The sequence below is a fragment of the Mytilus galloprovincialis genome, chromosome 6, assembly GCF_965363235.1.
Source record: "Mytilus galloprovincialis chromosome 6, xbMytGall1.hap1.1, whole genome shotgun sequence".
Taxonomy (NCBI): domain Eukaryota; kingdom Metazoa; phylum Mollusca; class Bivalvia; order Mytilida; family Mytilidae; genus Mytilus; species Mytilus galloprovincialis.
Genome location: NC_134843.1, coordinates 88,539,915 through 88,554,942, shown reverse-complemented (window position 1 = coordinate 88,554,942; position 15,028 = coordinate 88,539,915). Strand labels below are relative to the sequence as shown.

The 15,028-nt window shown below is 30.3% G+C and overlaps 2 protein-coding genes across 3 annotated transcripts in view; both read left to right on the top strand.

The window, feature by feature from the left end:
* LOC143080621 (peptide methionine sulfoxide reductase-like) overlaps positions 1 to 15,028 on the top strand; it is a 74,658-nt gene that overhangs the window by 54,003 nt on the left and 5,627 nt on the right. The gene's annotated exons all lie outside the window — the stretch shown is intronic.
* Positions 7,107 to 15,028, top strand: part of LOC143080620 (breast cancer anti-estrogen resistance protein 1-like) — a 46,242-nt gene continuing 38,320 nt past the window's right edge. The window contains exon 1 of one of the 2 annotated variants that reach the window (XM_076256545.1): positions 7,107 to 7,429. In XM_076256545.1, the coding sequence (XP_076112660.1) occupies positions 7,400 to 7,429 (30 nt within the window). In that variant the 5' untranslated portion in view covers positions 7,107 to 7,399. Of the gene's footprint in view, positions 7,430 to 14,571; positions 14,617 to 15,028 lie in introns of those variants that run through there. The other variant, XM_076256547.1, reaches the window with a different exon arrangement.

The following is a 15,028-nucleotide window of genomic DNA, read 5'->3' as shown; positions in this document are numbered from 1 at the left end:
ACAATGCAAGTTTGAAACGGTCCCTAGCAATGCATTGAGATGTATTCTTTGCTATATACCTATTACTAACGCTACATTGTGCATGTGGTCTTAACAGATAGGGGGTACCCTATGTGTTCGCTTAAAACTGTATTATTCGTCGTTGTTTGCCGCTGAGTCTTTATAAGCATTTTTTTTAATGATTGAGAGTTGGGTGATCATGGTGATGGGTGTTGGTGTTATATGACCTTTATATTTTGTACGTTCGAATAGTTTGGTGGAAATTTTTGTTTAATTCTTTTTACGTGGTATTAAAAACGTGGTATTGAAGAGGGGGGCAAGGGGTTTAACTGTTATGCTGTTATGGGGCAATTTAATTCTTTGTTATCTGTTATTCTAAAAATATATTTGCTTTTAGCTGTTATTGTCTTATTCTTTGTTAGCTGTTATTGGGCTTTTAATTTTTTTTGTTATCTGTTATTGTGATAATGTATTTGCTGTTAACTGTTATTGAAAATTGGAATGTTAGCATTTTTTTACAGCAAATTTTCGGTAGAAATTGAAGATCATTGGACATTGGGGTCCACCACTACTAATAAGTTGGTCCCGTATTCGGAGAAGGGTTCCATTAACATATACCCATCAGAGAAGTGAGGTCCAGGACAATTCCAGTATATCTTAAGATTATCCTTTGTAATAAATTCCATTTTTTGGAACATGTATTTAGAATTATCTTATTTTTTTGTATGAGGATAATGTTCCTTGTTTCCCTTACCAACATATTAGATCAGAACAATTCATTCTTAATATGACAAAAAGGAAAACATATGGCCAGGAATATCTGACAAGAATCGCAATTAAGGACTAGGTCCTTACAAACAGTTAACCTTTTATTTAATATGGTACATTGACTCAGCTCTGTGATTCTTTTCAAGCAGAACCAAACACATTGAACAATGAAAGTTCCAACCATGTACTGGGTTCCGAAGCTGCACATAGCTCATTACAAACAAAGATTTATTTTGTCTTCAAGCCATTGTTCCCCTACTAAACTATGTATCTACTTACTAGTACACTTGATGCAATCAAAAGCCTGATAAAAAATTGTTCAAATTGAGCCTATGAAAATAGTGGAATAAATTACTTTTGGAGTGTCAAAAAATGGTTCGAGGTACTTGATAAATTGCATGCTTATAATTGGTGCTTTTGATTTTGCTACCCTATATATATACCACTTTGCCTCATAGTCTTATTAAGAAAAATTCCCACACCTCATTAAATGGGCATTTAAAAAAAGTCAGAATGCGAATATATATTTTCAAACTCTTTTAGGTCATTTCTTAGTAGCAACAAACACAAGAACTATATGTCAATTGGACCTGCTTTGATACCATAACTGCCCTTGAATTTTTACTTGATATTTTTTTCTCTTTGACATATTCCTCATTTCCATGCTCAATTTTATTACACACTATTTAAATTATAAGCATGTGTGAGTTTCTATAACTGTTTAAAAATAAATGCTGAAAAAAGTATTCTATAACAAATCAACAGCTACGCCATGAGCGCATGATACGCCCGTCGCCCTTTTTGAAATATTCGATAACTTCCTTATGTCATATCAGATATTTATAAAAATTTAAAGAGAGCTTCAGTCAATATGTATAAACAATATACCACAGTTTCATGAGAACTGCTGAAAACATTTTTGAGTTATTGTCCGAAAACTGGAAAATACCACCTTTTTTAATGAATAGAACCCTAGAACTCAATAACATAAAATCTAAAATTAATGAAAATAGAAAGGGCGCTTACAACAAAAGCTATAACGTAAAATCTAAAATTTATAAAAATTGAAAGGGAGCTCATGTCAATAGATATAAACAATTCCCCAAAATTCCATGCAAACTTGTGAAAGGATTTTTGAGATATTATCAGAAAACTGAAAAAAAAACATTTTTATTAAATAAAACCCCATTACTAAAAAACTTTAAATCTGAAATTTATATATAAAAAAAAAAAAAAAAACGAAGGGGAGCTCACGTCAATAGATATGTTATATTAAAATTTTGTCTTTGGCAATTCACAATTTTACTATAACAAAAGTCGGTACAACAGATATAAACATTTTTCCGAAGTTTTATGCAAATTGGTTAAAGAGTGTTGGAGTTAATGTTTGACATGTTGACGACAGACGGACAACAGTATTCCATAATACGTCCCGTAAACGAGCGTATAAAAATATACTGAGTAGTAAACACATTCTAGATACATAATTTTAAGAACATGTTCATAAAACATGGAATTCATTACAAAGGATTATATCCGTAATAAGAAATACTGGATCTGTCAATGACCCGACTTATTTTAATATTTCATTTACTGTTATCTGTTTTTGTCCATTTTAATTCCTTGTTATCTGTTATAAGCCAAACCAATTTGCTGTTCTGCTGTTATTGGGACCACCCTTGTCCCCCTCATTGAACGTAGATCTGTATTCCCTTCAACGCGAACGCATGTCCTTTGCTTATATTGCTGAACGGCGTTGTACCAAACGTCAAGGAGATTGATGTATACACCACAGAATAGGTTTCTATTAAACTGCCATAGACACTTTATTTCATCAAAGTAACCAACGCGTAAAATATGTGTTATAGTTACCATATTGTTACTGGACAGTTATAGAGGAGGAAATGACAATGCACTATCGTTTTATACCTTATATCCTACAAAGAGCCTTTATTGAAACATTCGACGTAGGTCAGTCAATAGTGGAATGTTTTGTTGGTAGTATTTAAGAACATATTGCTAAAAATTGGTTACTTATCATTGATATATTATGATATCATAACTTTCTGAGAAATTAAGCTTATTAGTTACGCAAAAGATAAATGTAGGTCACAGCAGTGTTTATAGGTTTAGTATTATAATACAATAGGTTCTTCTGAGAACAGAGCTTTGATACTTAGCTTCTTCGTAAACGGTATATATACAAAACAAATTCTGAGACTAGTGCCTGTGTGATCAAACCGTTATTTAAGACTTAAATGTAGTTTAAATGTACTTTCAGGTTAGGACCAATAGATAGATAGTCATGCATTTTCTGTGACGTTATCATAAATGAAACAAAATGCACATGTATGGTTTTTTTTCCATATTAGTTGATAATTTCGTTTCAGAGAAGAATAAGTAATAACAATTGCAAATATGTTTCAGTTCGATTTTGTCTCTTTCAGCGTTTGAATTGAAATATGAATAACCAGTGTTGTATGTCTCTGATATCACTTACATATCACCAGTTTATCTATACTATTAAACGAGAAGACCTCATTTTTGGTGTCGCTTCTCTTCTTTCCACAATAAATTAATCAACACGCCTCTGTGTCCTATAGGTACAGTGCATAGTCGCATTTGTCATCCATTCATATGATTATTCAGATTGATTTATTTTAGGAGAAAAACGAGAAAAAAAGGCATCCGGGTATTGTCCCGTCATTGTACGAAATTTTAAGCCAGATTAGACTTCCGGTTTGCGTTTTTCTGTATACTTTGAACATACATATACTACGAATAAAGTGTATTTTCAGAATTTTATCTGCTATCATTTTCAAGTTTACTATCCACGGCAGTTACAGAGTTTATTAAATAGAGAGGGTATGTATACTATATCAATGATCACCATGGATCGATTAGTAAACTTAGAATTGAAAGTAAATACGCTTTATTTATATAGTAATGAATGTTCATAATATACAGATAAGCGCTAAAATTATTCATGTGAACTTTTGATACTTTTTCTGAAATTCTCCAGTCATTAAATCTTTTACAAAATTCATTGATTACAAAAAAAAAAGAAGATGTGGTATGATTGCCATGTTAAGACAATTTCCCACAAGAGACCAAAATGACACAGAAATTAACAATTATAGGTTACCGTACGGCCTTCAACAAAGAGCAAAGCCCATACCGCATACTCAGCTTCAAAAGGCCCCGAAATGACACTGTAAAACAATGCAAACGAGAAAACTAGCGGCCTTATTTATGTACAAAAAATTAACGAAAAACAAATATGTAACACATAAACAAACGACAACCATTGAATTACAGGCTCCTTACTTAAATAAATGTTCATAACATACTAAATGTATGTTCATATTGAAGTTGATAGAAAACCAAAAATTGTGAACTTTGGAAATAAAGGTGGAGGGTAAAAAAAAAACATTTTCCTGTCCCCAATAACCTATGACTTATGATACTTTTGCTGAAATTCTCCAGTCATTCTGTATTTAACAAAATTCTTCCAACAACACTTTACATACTGATACTTTAAACTACGCTCTGAATGCCCGCGATTTCGCGGGTGTGTTCTAGTAAGATATATAATCAAAGGCCATATGCAGGGGCGTAGCTAGAAAGAAACGATGTGCAAGCAACTAAATTTTTGGACCCTTTTATGCAGAAAAATGTTTTCTTTTCCGGTTTTCGGTCATAGGACGATTAAAAGAGGAGCTATATGTAGATAGGACTTATAAAAAATTTATGAATGTAAAACTATTAATAAATCTTCTGAATAGAGTAATACATAAACAACACATATTTGTGATACAGAATTTACTCAAAATTGTCCAAAATCTGCTCTTCTGGCCTAGGCAGATACAAACTTCTCTATTACTTTAATTGTCAATATTCACACTGAAATGCCGATGAATATGCAATAATGCTAGTAACTGTCGTCGTTCATTGTTGATCGTACATTTGTTTTCAACATACGCAAAAAATAATGAGACTTTCCAATACTGTTTTGGCGTGTTTGCAGGGTGATTGGCTCTGGTAGTCTTTCGACCACATCGCCTCGGCATATTTTCAACGATATCGAAGGATTCTGATAATACTAATGCCGATTAGTACATCTCATTCCAAACTGATTAAGCGTACACTGTAAAATGTGCTCCAAAAACTACATGTCTTAGACTGAGTATTACAAATTCAAATCTTGTAAAAATTCAAATCTTGTAAAAGATACAAGTTACTGTCCGATTTTGTCATAATCTCCAATAACACTTTTATTTTTAAACCAAATGCCGTTATTTAATGATATTTCATCAATTAAAAAAGTGACAACATAGTTGTTTCCTTTAACATTCAATATATAAATTTTTATTTTGCCATTTTTTTTTGCATGCCGAATCGATGTGCACGCAACTGCATGCGTGTTAGCGTATAGGGAGCTACGCGCCTGATATGCGTACTTGCTAGTTACGTTGTGAATATTTCAGTTGAAACGGGCACTGGCAGATAAATGCTCCACGTCGTTACGCTCTCTTCTCTTATTAATAATCAAATATGGTCACTGCAGAATATTTTTTATTGCAACCTCCCTTTTTCAAATCGTAGATCCACCATGGCACAGCTCAAACTTTGCTGTTATGAGCGAACTACGTCGATACCCTACGATTATAGATATATCCAAAAAAGTCATTCAAATAGAAACGTCTATAGATCAAAAAAAATCATTATTGGAAAATACCATGTTACATAATCAAGCAATACATGTTGTACATCTTTTATATGTCGGTCAAATGTTGTAAGTATTGATAATCCAAATCTAATTTTAAAAGATACAAACTTATATTTACTGTCAAATTTTGAGTTGGGGTAGAAACAACAAAAACAGTTGATCATGGAAAATGGGAAACTAAGCATGAATTTGAAATTTACATTTCATTTGAAAGAGAGAAATGTTGGTATTTTTTTCATATTAAAAAATAAGAATAAGTGTGCGTGTGAGTTAGGGGTGGGGCACTTATTATGTTTCACATATGCTATTAAAGATTATTAAAATCACTGTCGTAAACGCATCAGATATCAATTACCAAAATCTATCTCCCCAATGAAATAGCTTAATCATAATTGCTAAAGGTATAAATATACGATAAGTTTTCTATTTTTGCTCTTTAACATATATGAAAATTGTCACTGACGGTACTGGATGTCTCAGCTGCTCATCCCTACTGATATAAGATCGAAGTGTCCCTAAATCATATGTGCCTAAGTGAATAAAAAAATATGTGACATTTATTGTTTTCTGTTCTGATGGTATTGAAGACAATGTTTTTTTTAATTAGCCTAGGAAACTTCAATGACAATCGAATATATAAACATTATCCTTAAAAGAAGCGATTTCTAGACAACCTTTCAATCTAGTTTATTTATATTAATACATGTTTTTGCCGGTAATGCTAATATTTACTATAAATACCTGGGGAATATTACTTTCTAAATCATTATATATAGAAAGAGACCAAAGGCTTTGTAAGAAATGTACTCTAAATCTGGTTGAAGATGAACAACATTTTATAACTAGTTGTCCAGCATACAAAAATGATAGGGAGATATTTTTCAAGGAGATAAACGGTATTTGTCCTAATTTTATACATCTTTCAAATGAGGCAAAATTTGTTTGGTTATTTACTAATGAAAATTTGTCTATACTTAAATATTTAGGGAGCTATATTATTACATATAAAAAAGAAGATGTGGTATGATTGCCAATGAGACAACTATCCACAAAAGACCAAAAACATTAACATGTCTACATGTTAGACGAAATGTTAATTAATGTATGTAATAACAATGATAATTGTAATGATTTTATGGTTCTGATCCTGCCTGGAATTAAATGTATATGATTTTTATAGCATGAAGATAATAACATCTGTCCGGCTGAACATTTTTTTTAAGTTTCATTTTAGTTTATAAAAATGTTTTTCTGTTACAAATCATGATGTATTGTTTTATGTGTACATGTTATGCTGCCCATCAAGGGCCCTTGATTGGAATAATAAATATTCTTATTCTTATTCTTATTCTTATTCTTATTCTTATTCTTATTCTTATTCTTATTCTTATTCTTATTCTTATTCTTATTCTTATTCTTATTCTTATAAATTTGTCCAACCAGACATATTGTTTGTCTTTTAAAAAAACATGTGTGCGCTTATAATGTATCCTTAATGATATATTATGCTATAATCATTGTGAGATTGTTATATTTTGAGTCTATGCCTAGATCTTGATAGCTTACACGGAGATTTTACCTGTATATTCCGGTTTTACATCCGGAAATTACACAACAGAATTTATTTTGGAACGAGGCAAACAAATAGAAGACAGCTGGTGATTTTCAGGGTTTATTCACAAGTATTTTAGGGATATAAGCTAAATTTGCTACATAAAATGACTTAATTAAGTGGTGATCAATGTATACTGCCAATAAAGGATCCCACAGAATTGTTACAGAAAAGCGTACCTGTCGGCGTATCGGACTGTCCCGATCAGGTTGCAATATTGGAAACAACGCATATCTTAGCTCAATTACTATGTTCACAGTTGAATTGTATAGCCTGCAATCCTAATAGACATGTTTAATAGAATTACAGATTTTCGAAAGGTAATAATTCACACATTTGATCTGAAAAGGGGGGTGGTGGTCATATCAGACATCTAGCTGTGGTACAAACCATTTTGATATTATCTCCCAAAGTTTTGTAAACAAATGGATTGTCGATTTCATATTCGAGAGAGAAAAACTAAATAAAAGTTGCATGTTTATTAATAATATCACACCATAAATACATCGTTACTCTACAATGATTTTAATTTAAAAACGGTATTTCATTTTGACATGTGTACATTTACAACTGTACATACAGAATGTAACATGTGTCTGCTTTTTTCAGATAATGTTAGCACAAACACAAGTGTATGTAGTTGCTGCTACTTACAATTTACAAACTTCATACAATTCAGCGAATTCAAAGTTTGTTTTATTTAAGTCTATATTAAGCCATCAGATTACATGTTCTACATTTGTATATCTTTATATTAAAAAATCTATAAATGATGTAACTGTTTCATTTATTAAAGTATCTTTTTGAGGTGATTTGGAAAAAGCAAAGTTTTGTAATAATCTTTAATTTGCAATTTTAGTATGTATGCTAAGATAAATTTATACATTTTTCTCGATTTCATAATTATACAACAACTATCACTGACTATCTAAAAGAACTTATTAATGTTCCGGTCTCCTTTTTTGGCTATATATATATATATATATATATATATATATATAAAAACACACTGCGTCACATATTTGTAATTGAACTGGATTACCCCAGCAGGTTGAGAAACTACCACTTTAAACAATAGATTTATATACTAAGCAGAAATCATACATACTATACAATATATACATGTAGATGCATTTGTACTTGTTTTAAAAACTATTGAGTCTCTGAAAAATTTCTCTTGAATTTTTTTTTGTCGAAACTAGTAACTCCTCGAAAACTAACCTTTACAAGGTTACTGATTATTTAGAGGTCATAAAAAAGCAATGATATATAGGAGATTTTTTTTTGGTGCATAAATTTCATGTAAAATTTATGAATTATAAATCTTAAAAACTAATTCATTAGATTATTTGAATATTTTTCTTTTCCTGTAGTTTAAAAACATCTGAATGTGGAATTGATAAACAGAACAGTTGCAATTTTATAAATCATGATAGATACATATATTGTGAAAAAAAACTAAACATGCTAAAGACAACTTACATATTTTACAATTAACCACTGTTTCACCACAGATAAGTTATATAATAAAAATGTACAAATGTACAGTCATTCATTTATTTACAAACATGTTAACCAAGTTTATACAGAAATGTTTGTGTTCACCCTCATCTTAAACAAGTAGTTTTTCTACAGGTTACCTGGGTTGTTTTTTAATTTACAAATGTAGTATGCCCTTATATATACTGTATAAAGCATTCGTGAAATATCTCTTTTTAAAAAAAAAAAATCATGTGGAAACTTGTTTTTGTTGAAGATCTTGTTGTTTTTTCTAGAAATATTAAATTTTTGATGGCTTGTAACAAATATTTTAAAAATGTTGTCTTATTTTCATATACCTGTAGCCCTAATTGTTTGTTTATTTATACCCTCAACATTATGTATATACACAAAATGACAAACGTATACAAAACTTAAAAATTTTGTCACTTCAGGAAAAATGCAACATATTAAATAACAGTATTTTGTGTTTACCCATAAGTTGGTTTATAAAGATTAATAGTACATAATTATGATGTCTGTGTGATCAATCACCCAATGAAAAGGCATTTTAACTCAGGTATATACATCCTTTTAAAGTTATGTAAACATGTTTGGAAATTATTACAGTTTACATGTAAACATTACATTTTTCATAATTGAACCACTTAAGTGACTTGAACAACTATATATATTTTAAAATAAATTGAAGTTGTAAAAAGTTGACTTCTGAGCAACCTTTTTTTAAAAATTATTCACAGACGCAACAGTAAATTGGTCGCATTACATAATATTAAATTGTATTCAATACTTCTTAAAAAAACAATGAAAAACTGAAAAACATAATTGCTGTTGCATTTAACCATAAATGGCACCCTGGGAAATCACTTTTAAAAACTGTTAACTCGTTGTAAGGCAAATTTACATTTCACTTAGATTTCAGAGAGTGTCTTCCCTGGATACCATGTATGCCTTGAAATCTGTGTTTCATCTTTAATTACTGTATGGCTCCATTGACATCTAAAGAAGACAAATCATACCACATTTTTTTTTTTTTTTTATAAAAAGTACTTTTAGCTTCTGTGTTGATTTACAAAAAGAGATAGAGTAAACAATGTCTCAATATTTAGATAAATATTACATTTTTACTTTGATTAGGATTATATATATATATATATATATACTGTCGCAAGAATTAATTAAATAATTAAATAAATTAATTATTTGGACTAGGCGTAAATGCAGTCATTTATTTAACAGAAGAAGTACATGTATAACCTAAATATTTTAGCATTATACATGTACAGTTAAAAATTCAATGATTATAGAAATTGCAGGTGTAAATTTCAAGAGTTGATAGTCATTTTATGACCTCCCTCTGCTAAGTCCATTTTCCACTAATCTTATAACACCTGGTCAGCATAGAATGTATGTAACCTCTCAGGTGTTACCTCCAACTGCTTTAGTCCATTTTCCACTAATCTCATAACACCTGATCAGTATAAAATGTATGTTCACCTCTCAGATATGAAGGAATCACACTGAGGCAATAGATTAAGGTAATTCAATTTGTACCTTTTACAAGTATTAAACATGTTAAAAGTTGTCAAGTATGGTCTCCGGCTTCCTCCACCAAAAAAAAACTGACCGCCACAAAATAGCCCAAAAGCAGTGCTTTAAAGTAGTGTTAAAACACCTAAAATCAAATCAAATCAAGTGTTAAACTTAACTATGCCCTCCAATGAAAATGATTGTGATAAAATAGAGAGACCACACATTCATTAGACATTGCACATGGACTTGGACATCTTGCTTCAAGCATACTGTTGTACTCATGTTTTGTTTGAAATTATAAAGTGGTACATGAAACTTTAACATGGATTTGGCTTTAAAAATTGAGAGAATCAAGTGTTCTGTACAATATTAATCACTTTAAAAAGTATAAACATCAACTAAGTTTGTCAGAGGATATGAACATACATGTACATCAAGTTAATTAAATGTCGCCCATAACTTTTTTTCCACCTATTTAGGACTTTATTACTACAATTGACTGTTAAAACACCATTATTTGAATGCCTGAGGAACAAATAAAAGTATCATTGGACAAATAATGAAGATATCTGTTTATTTTATAGCCTTCTATGTGATAGACAATCAATACAATGGTTATAGGCACATTACACTAACTGTTTCTTGTGGTAAGGGTTATGTTATTGAGCTGAATAGATTTTCCTTATTAATTGATGTTTATAGAAACTAGACCAATTTACCGGAGGAAATTGTTTTCTACTTATAGTATTGAATTGGAACTGAGAGAAAAGGAACATTGTCCATTGTGACTTTTATTACATGGCTTTCTAATGCTAAAAGTAGAAATTTTGCCGTTGCATTGAGTTTACAAGTGTACTTCTCAGATTAAATTGAAAGGTCTCATTCTAAATTTTATTTTGACATACATTTGGTAACGAATCAATGGAGGCAAGTTTATTTGATACAAGACTTGATTTAGATTTCACTGTTACCAGAAGATACAATTGTCTACAAACACCAAAATCATATGTTTTGTTAAAATTCAATTCTTATTATTTCATTGCATAGAATAAAAGCCAAAGATTGCAGGAATAACAAATTTACAATGTTTAATAATACCAAACTGCATCGCCATGTACTTATTCTTAGATTTTTTTGTAAAATAAAATTATGTAGCAGAAAGCTAACAATGACAACCAAAAATCAATTTTGTCAGGTTTCTTGAAAAATGACAAAAATAAAAAAACTTTTAAAATGACTGTCATCTCCAATTGCTTTTCTATTTTTACAAGTCTCACTTAGTAGTTCATGTATCCTCTACTCTAGCTTGATGCATTGGAGCCCAAGACAATACTGTGTATTTTGATTGACAAGACTTGAAGTAGATAAGTTGATACTGTCATGTTCTGCTCATGATACATGTACATGTATAATACATATCTATTAAACCAACAAAATTTTAGTTTATTAGCAAGCACAGGGCAATGATGGGGTAGAGCAAGGGTTCAAAAAAGATTCAGAGATGTAACAGTCTACAAAAAAAAATGTTTCAAAGATTGACAGTTACACAGTTTCTATTTAGGGTTTTGCTGTAACAGTCTATCTGGTTCAGAAGTAAATAAATAACCAATCTTCCAGCTCCTCATGTTAAAGGTCATGTTTATCTTTATGTGTTTAGAGTATCAGAATGGGATAAGGAAAAAAACAAGACTGTAATTGCTTGAGTGTCAGAAAGTGGTTTGTCAATTAATTAATTAATCCAAGGGTAATGTAGGAAATAATGTACTTCTTTCTAGATAATTGTAAGGAATTTATAGATGTTCTGCTGATTACTTCATAGTGTTATAAAGCTGCCTTTCAAAAAAGTTTTATTTATGATAATATCATTTGTCATCAGGTTTTGTTGTTTCCAGGTATCAAAATCTATAAAACCTTTTATAAATTCAAATTCAGATTTCATGATTAAGATTTGTTCTGATAAGTTCATCACAATTCAAATATAAAGACTATAAAATTGCAATAAAAACATGTCTGATAAAGTTTATCCCATAATTGGTCTGTCTGTTAACTTTTCATGGATAGGTGGATACAAATTGTTGAGTGTTTTTAATACAAATCCCCATTTGTTGATAAAATCAAGTCTACATGATGTTTATCATAAATATTTTTAATTTCCATATCTTTGGAAAATATTGTCAGCCAACTATAAACATGTTATCATGAAATTACAGCATATTATGATACATAGAAATAATATAAATACATGTTGTATGTATACTGTTGTATGTATACATGTACCAACCATTTATTTGTCAATAACAGGATTTAAGGCTTTTAATTTTATTTGAATGATAAAGCAGTTTGTTTTTGTATCAATTTGCAATAGCTGTGTTGTTAGTTTGTTACAGGTTTTAGGTAGAGGACAAATATATTTAGTGCTTAAGACAACTTCAGTTCTAAAAGTTTCTGAAATGTGTATAAAATTTGGACTATTATATAAATTAGATTTGGAAATTTTGTTAAATAGATAAGAATCAATAAAATGTAAAAAGATAAGAATATACATGTATAATTCAAATAGATGAGACAAATACCCTACACATTATAATAAGTAAACAACAGTGGCGGTTCCAGACGGGTTACGGGGGTTGGAAGTTGGAACTCCCTTTTTTTGGATGATCAATGAATATGAATGGGAGCATATGGTTGGAATTTTTATCCTGGGTTGGGAACCCCCTTTTGAACACTCTGCTGAATCCACCCCTGAGCAATCACATATTTGTGTGAATGACGAAGGCACATGCTGACATGCATTCTCACTCCACTGAGAAAAACCCATGTCATTTGATTAGCTAGATATGAAAAATTATCACAGATCAAAGCAAAATATCAGAAAATAGCTATAATTGGTTGATAAAGTCCTTTTATAATGAGTGAATTGATTTTTGCTGACGTTGTTGCCTTTGGACATAAAATTGCATGCAAATATCAGTCTCCCCCACTTTTTTCTGTTACAGATTATATTATTCAAGTTTGGTCTCAGTTGAATGATGTTTGTGTCACCTGGACAAAGTCGAAAAGCAAGACTCAATACTTTCTGCCGGCAGTTTAAGAAATATAAGTTTTTAATAAGCCAGTTTGATATGAACTGGTGGTACATATTAAAGGTTATTGATATTTGGTATGCAGTTGTATTAACATTGGCATATCTCATTTCCATGATGGAATCACAACTTATAAATGTTAACAATACAGACTGTATGGGACATTCATATGCAATGCTTTCAGAAACCTTGTTTAAAAAAATCATGTAATGCCGTTGCTATACATGTAAAGAGAAAATTAAAATATAGAATTGACTACTCAAATAATGCAAGAATAGTTATTGGTGTACAATTGTATGGTTTTGGTTGTAACTATAATAAAATATCAGTAAATGATCTTGTATGTAGGAATTCATTAAATCATATGTATTTTATCAAAATGAGAGATAAATTATGAATCCTTTGAAAAACTTAAATATAGATCAATTGATTTGTACAGTTAGGAACTCTTTTGTAAGTGTTAATTTTTATGGTACCAAAGTTTAGAAATAACGGAATTAATGCTGACTTGGAAAATAAGAGTATTGTTCGAGGGTGAAGGTGTGGCCATGAGAACTTAAAGAGATGTCAAAGTAAATTTTTCGTGCTGTCAGTTTTTTGAAATGGGAGATATTACATAAAAGGGTAACTTAAAGATTGATGTATTTATAATGAATACCGATAAAACAGTTCTTTGTTCATATTTAATGAGATATTTGGGTCAAGCTATTAAATTACCAGAAGTGGTATTTAATAGACAGGACTTATACCATCAGATAAAACAAAGTGATATATGTTTTTACAATTTGTTCCTATTTGATACTCACACTGTTCCCTTTCAAAATGTAGGTTTTCATGATTTACCTTATATTGATTACATGAGAAATGATATAAAAGGCGTGACAAAAATGATATTCATATTTTAAAAATTATGAATTAAGATATAAAGATATATATGAAGTTTTGTTAACTTCAAGATATCAGATTTTAACATGAAAGAGGGTAAGACAAAAAACCTTGAAAACCAATATTCAATGTATTCTTATAATTGCTTTTTTGATAGACAAGATTGTCACAAATGTCTTAAGTTATTCCTTATGGTTCCTTGACTTTTATCAAATTAATTTCAGTTGATTTAATAAAGAAACATAACTTGAAATCAGGAACATGATTTATTTTGTACTTTGTAAATTTCCTGTGTACTGGTAATGTTAACCATCGTTGTGACCATCTATACATAAATCTGCAGTCATGCACTACTACAGTACAGATTGGTACAGGTACATGCACACATAAATTGTTGCTGCAATAAAATGTGTTGTTTTTAACTGCATTAGATACTTCTAGAAGGGATATTATTCAGTTTTACTGCTGGCAAATTGATGGCATTTGAATACACATATTATTACCAGGTATGTGTTGTTATTGCTTGAAGTGGTTATTTTGATACATTGTACATGTCATCTAGGTATATTTTGGTTTGCAGACAGCTGTATCTAACAACCTAAATGCTAACTTGTAATCATGACATGTAGGGCCACACAGTAACTTGCATTTGGTTATTTTTGTATTTTTCCTGTATATGTTAATGTTGACTATTGTGTTTTATTTGCACAACTTATTAAGATACATGTAATTTACTGTAAACCAACTTGTTCTTATATTCGTCCATACTTTATTTGGCATTAAGCTCCTTCTATCCTTTTTTGCAGCAATTTAAATTTTGCGATTTTCATATTAACTTGAAGTAGTTGAGTAAGGAAGTCTTTGACCGTCTCCCAACAATATAAAGAGTATACATGATACATCCCTATAGTTTGTTTC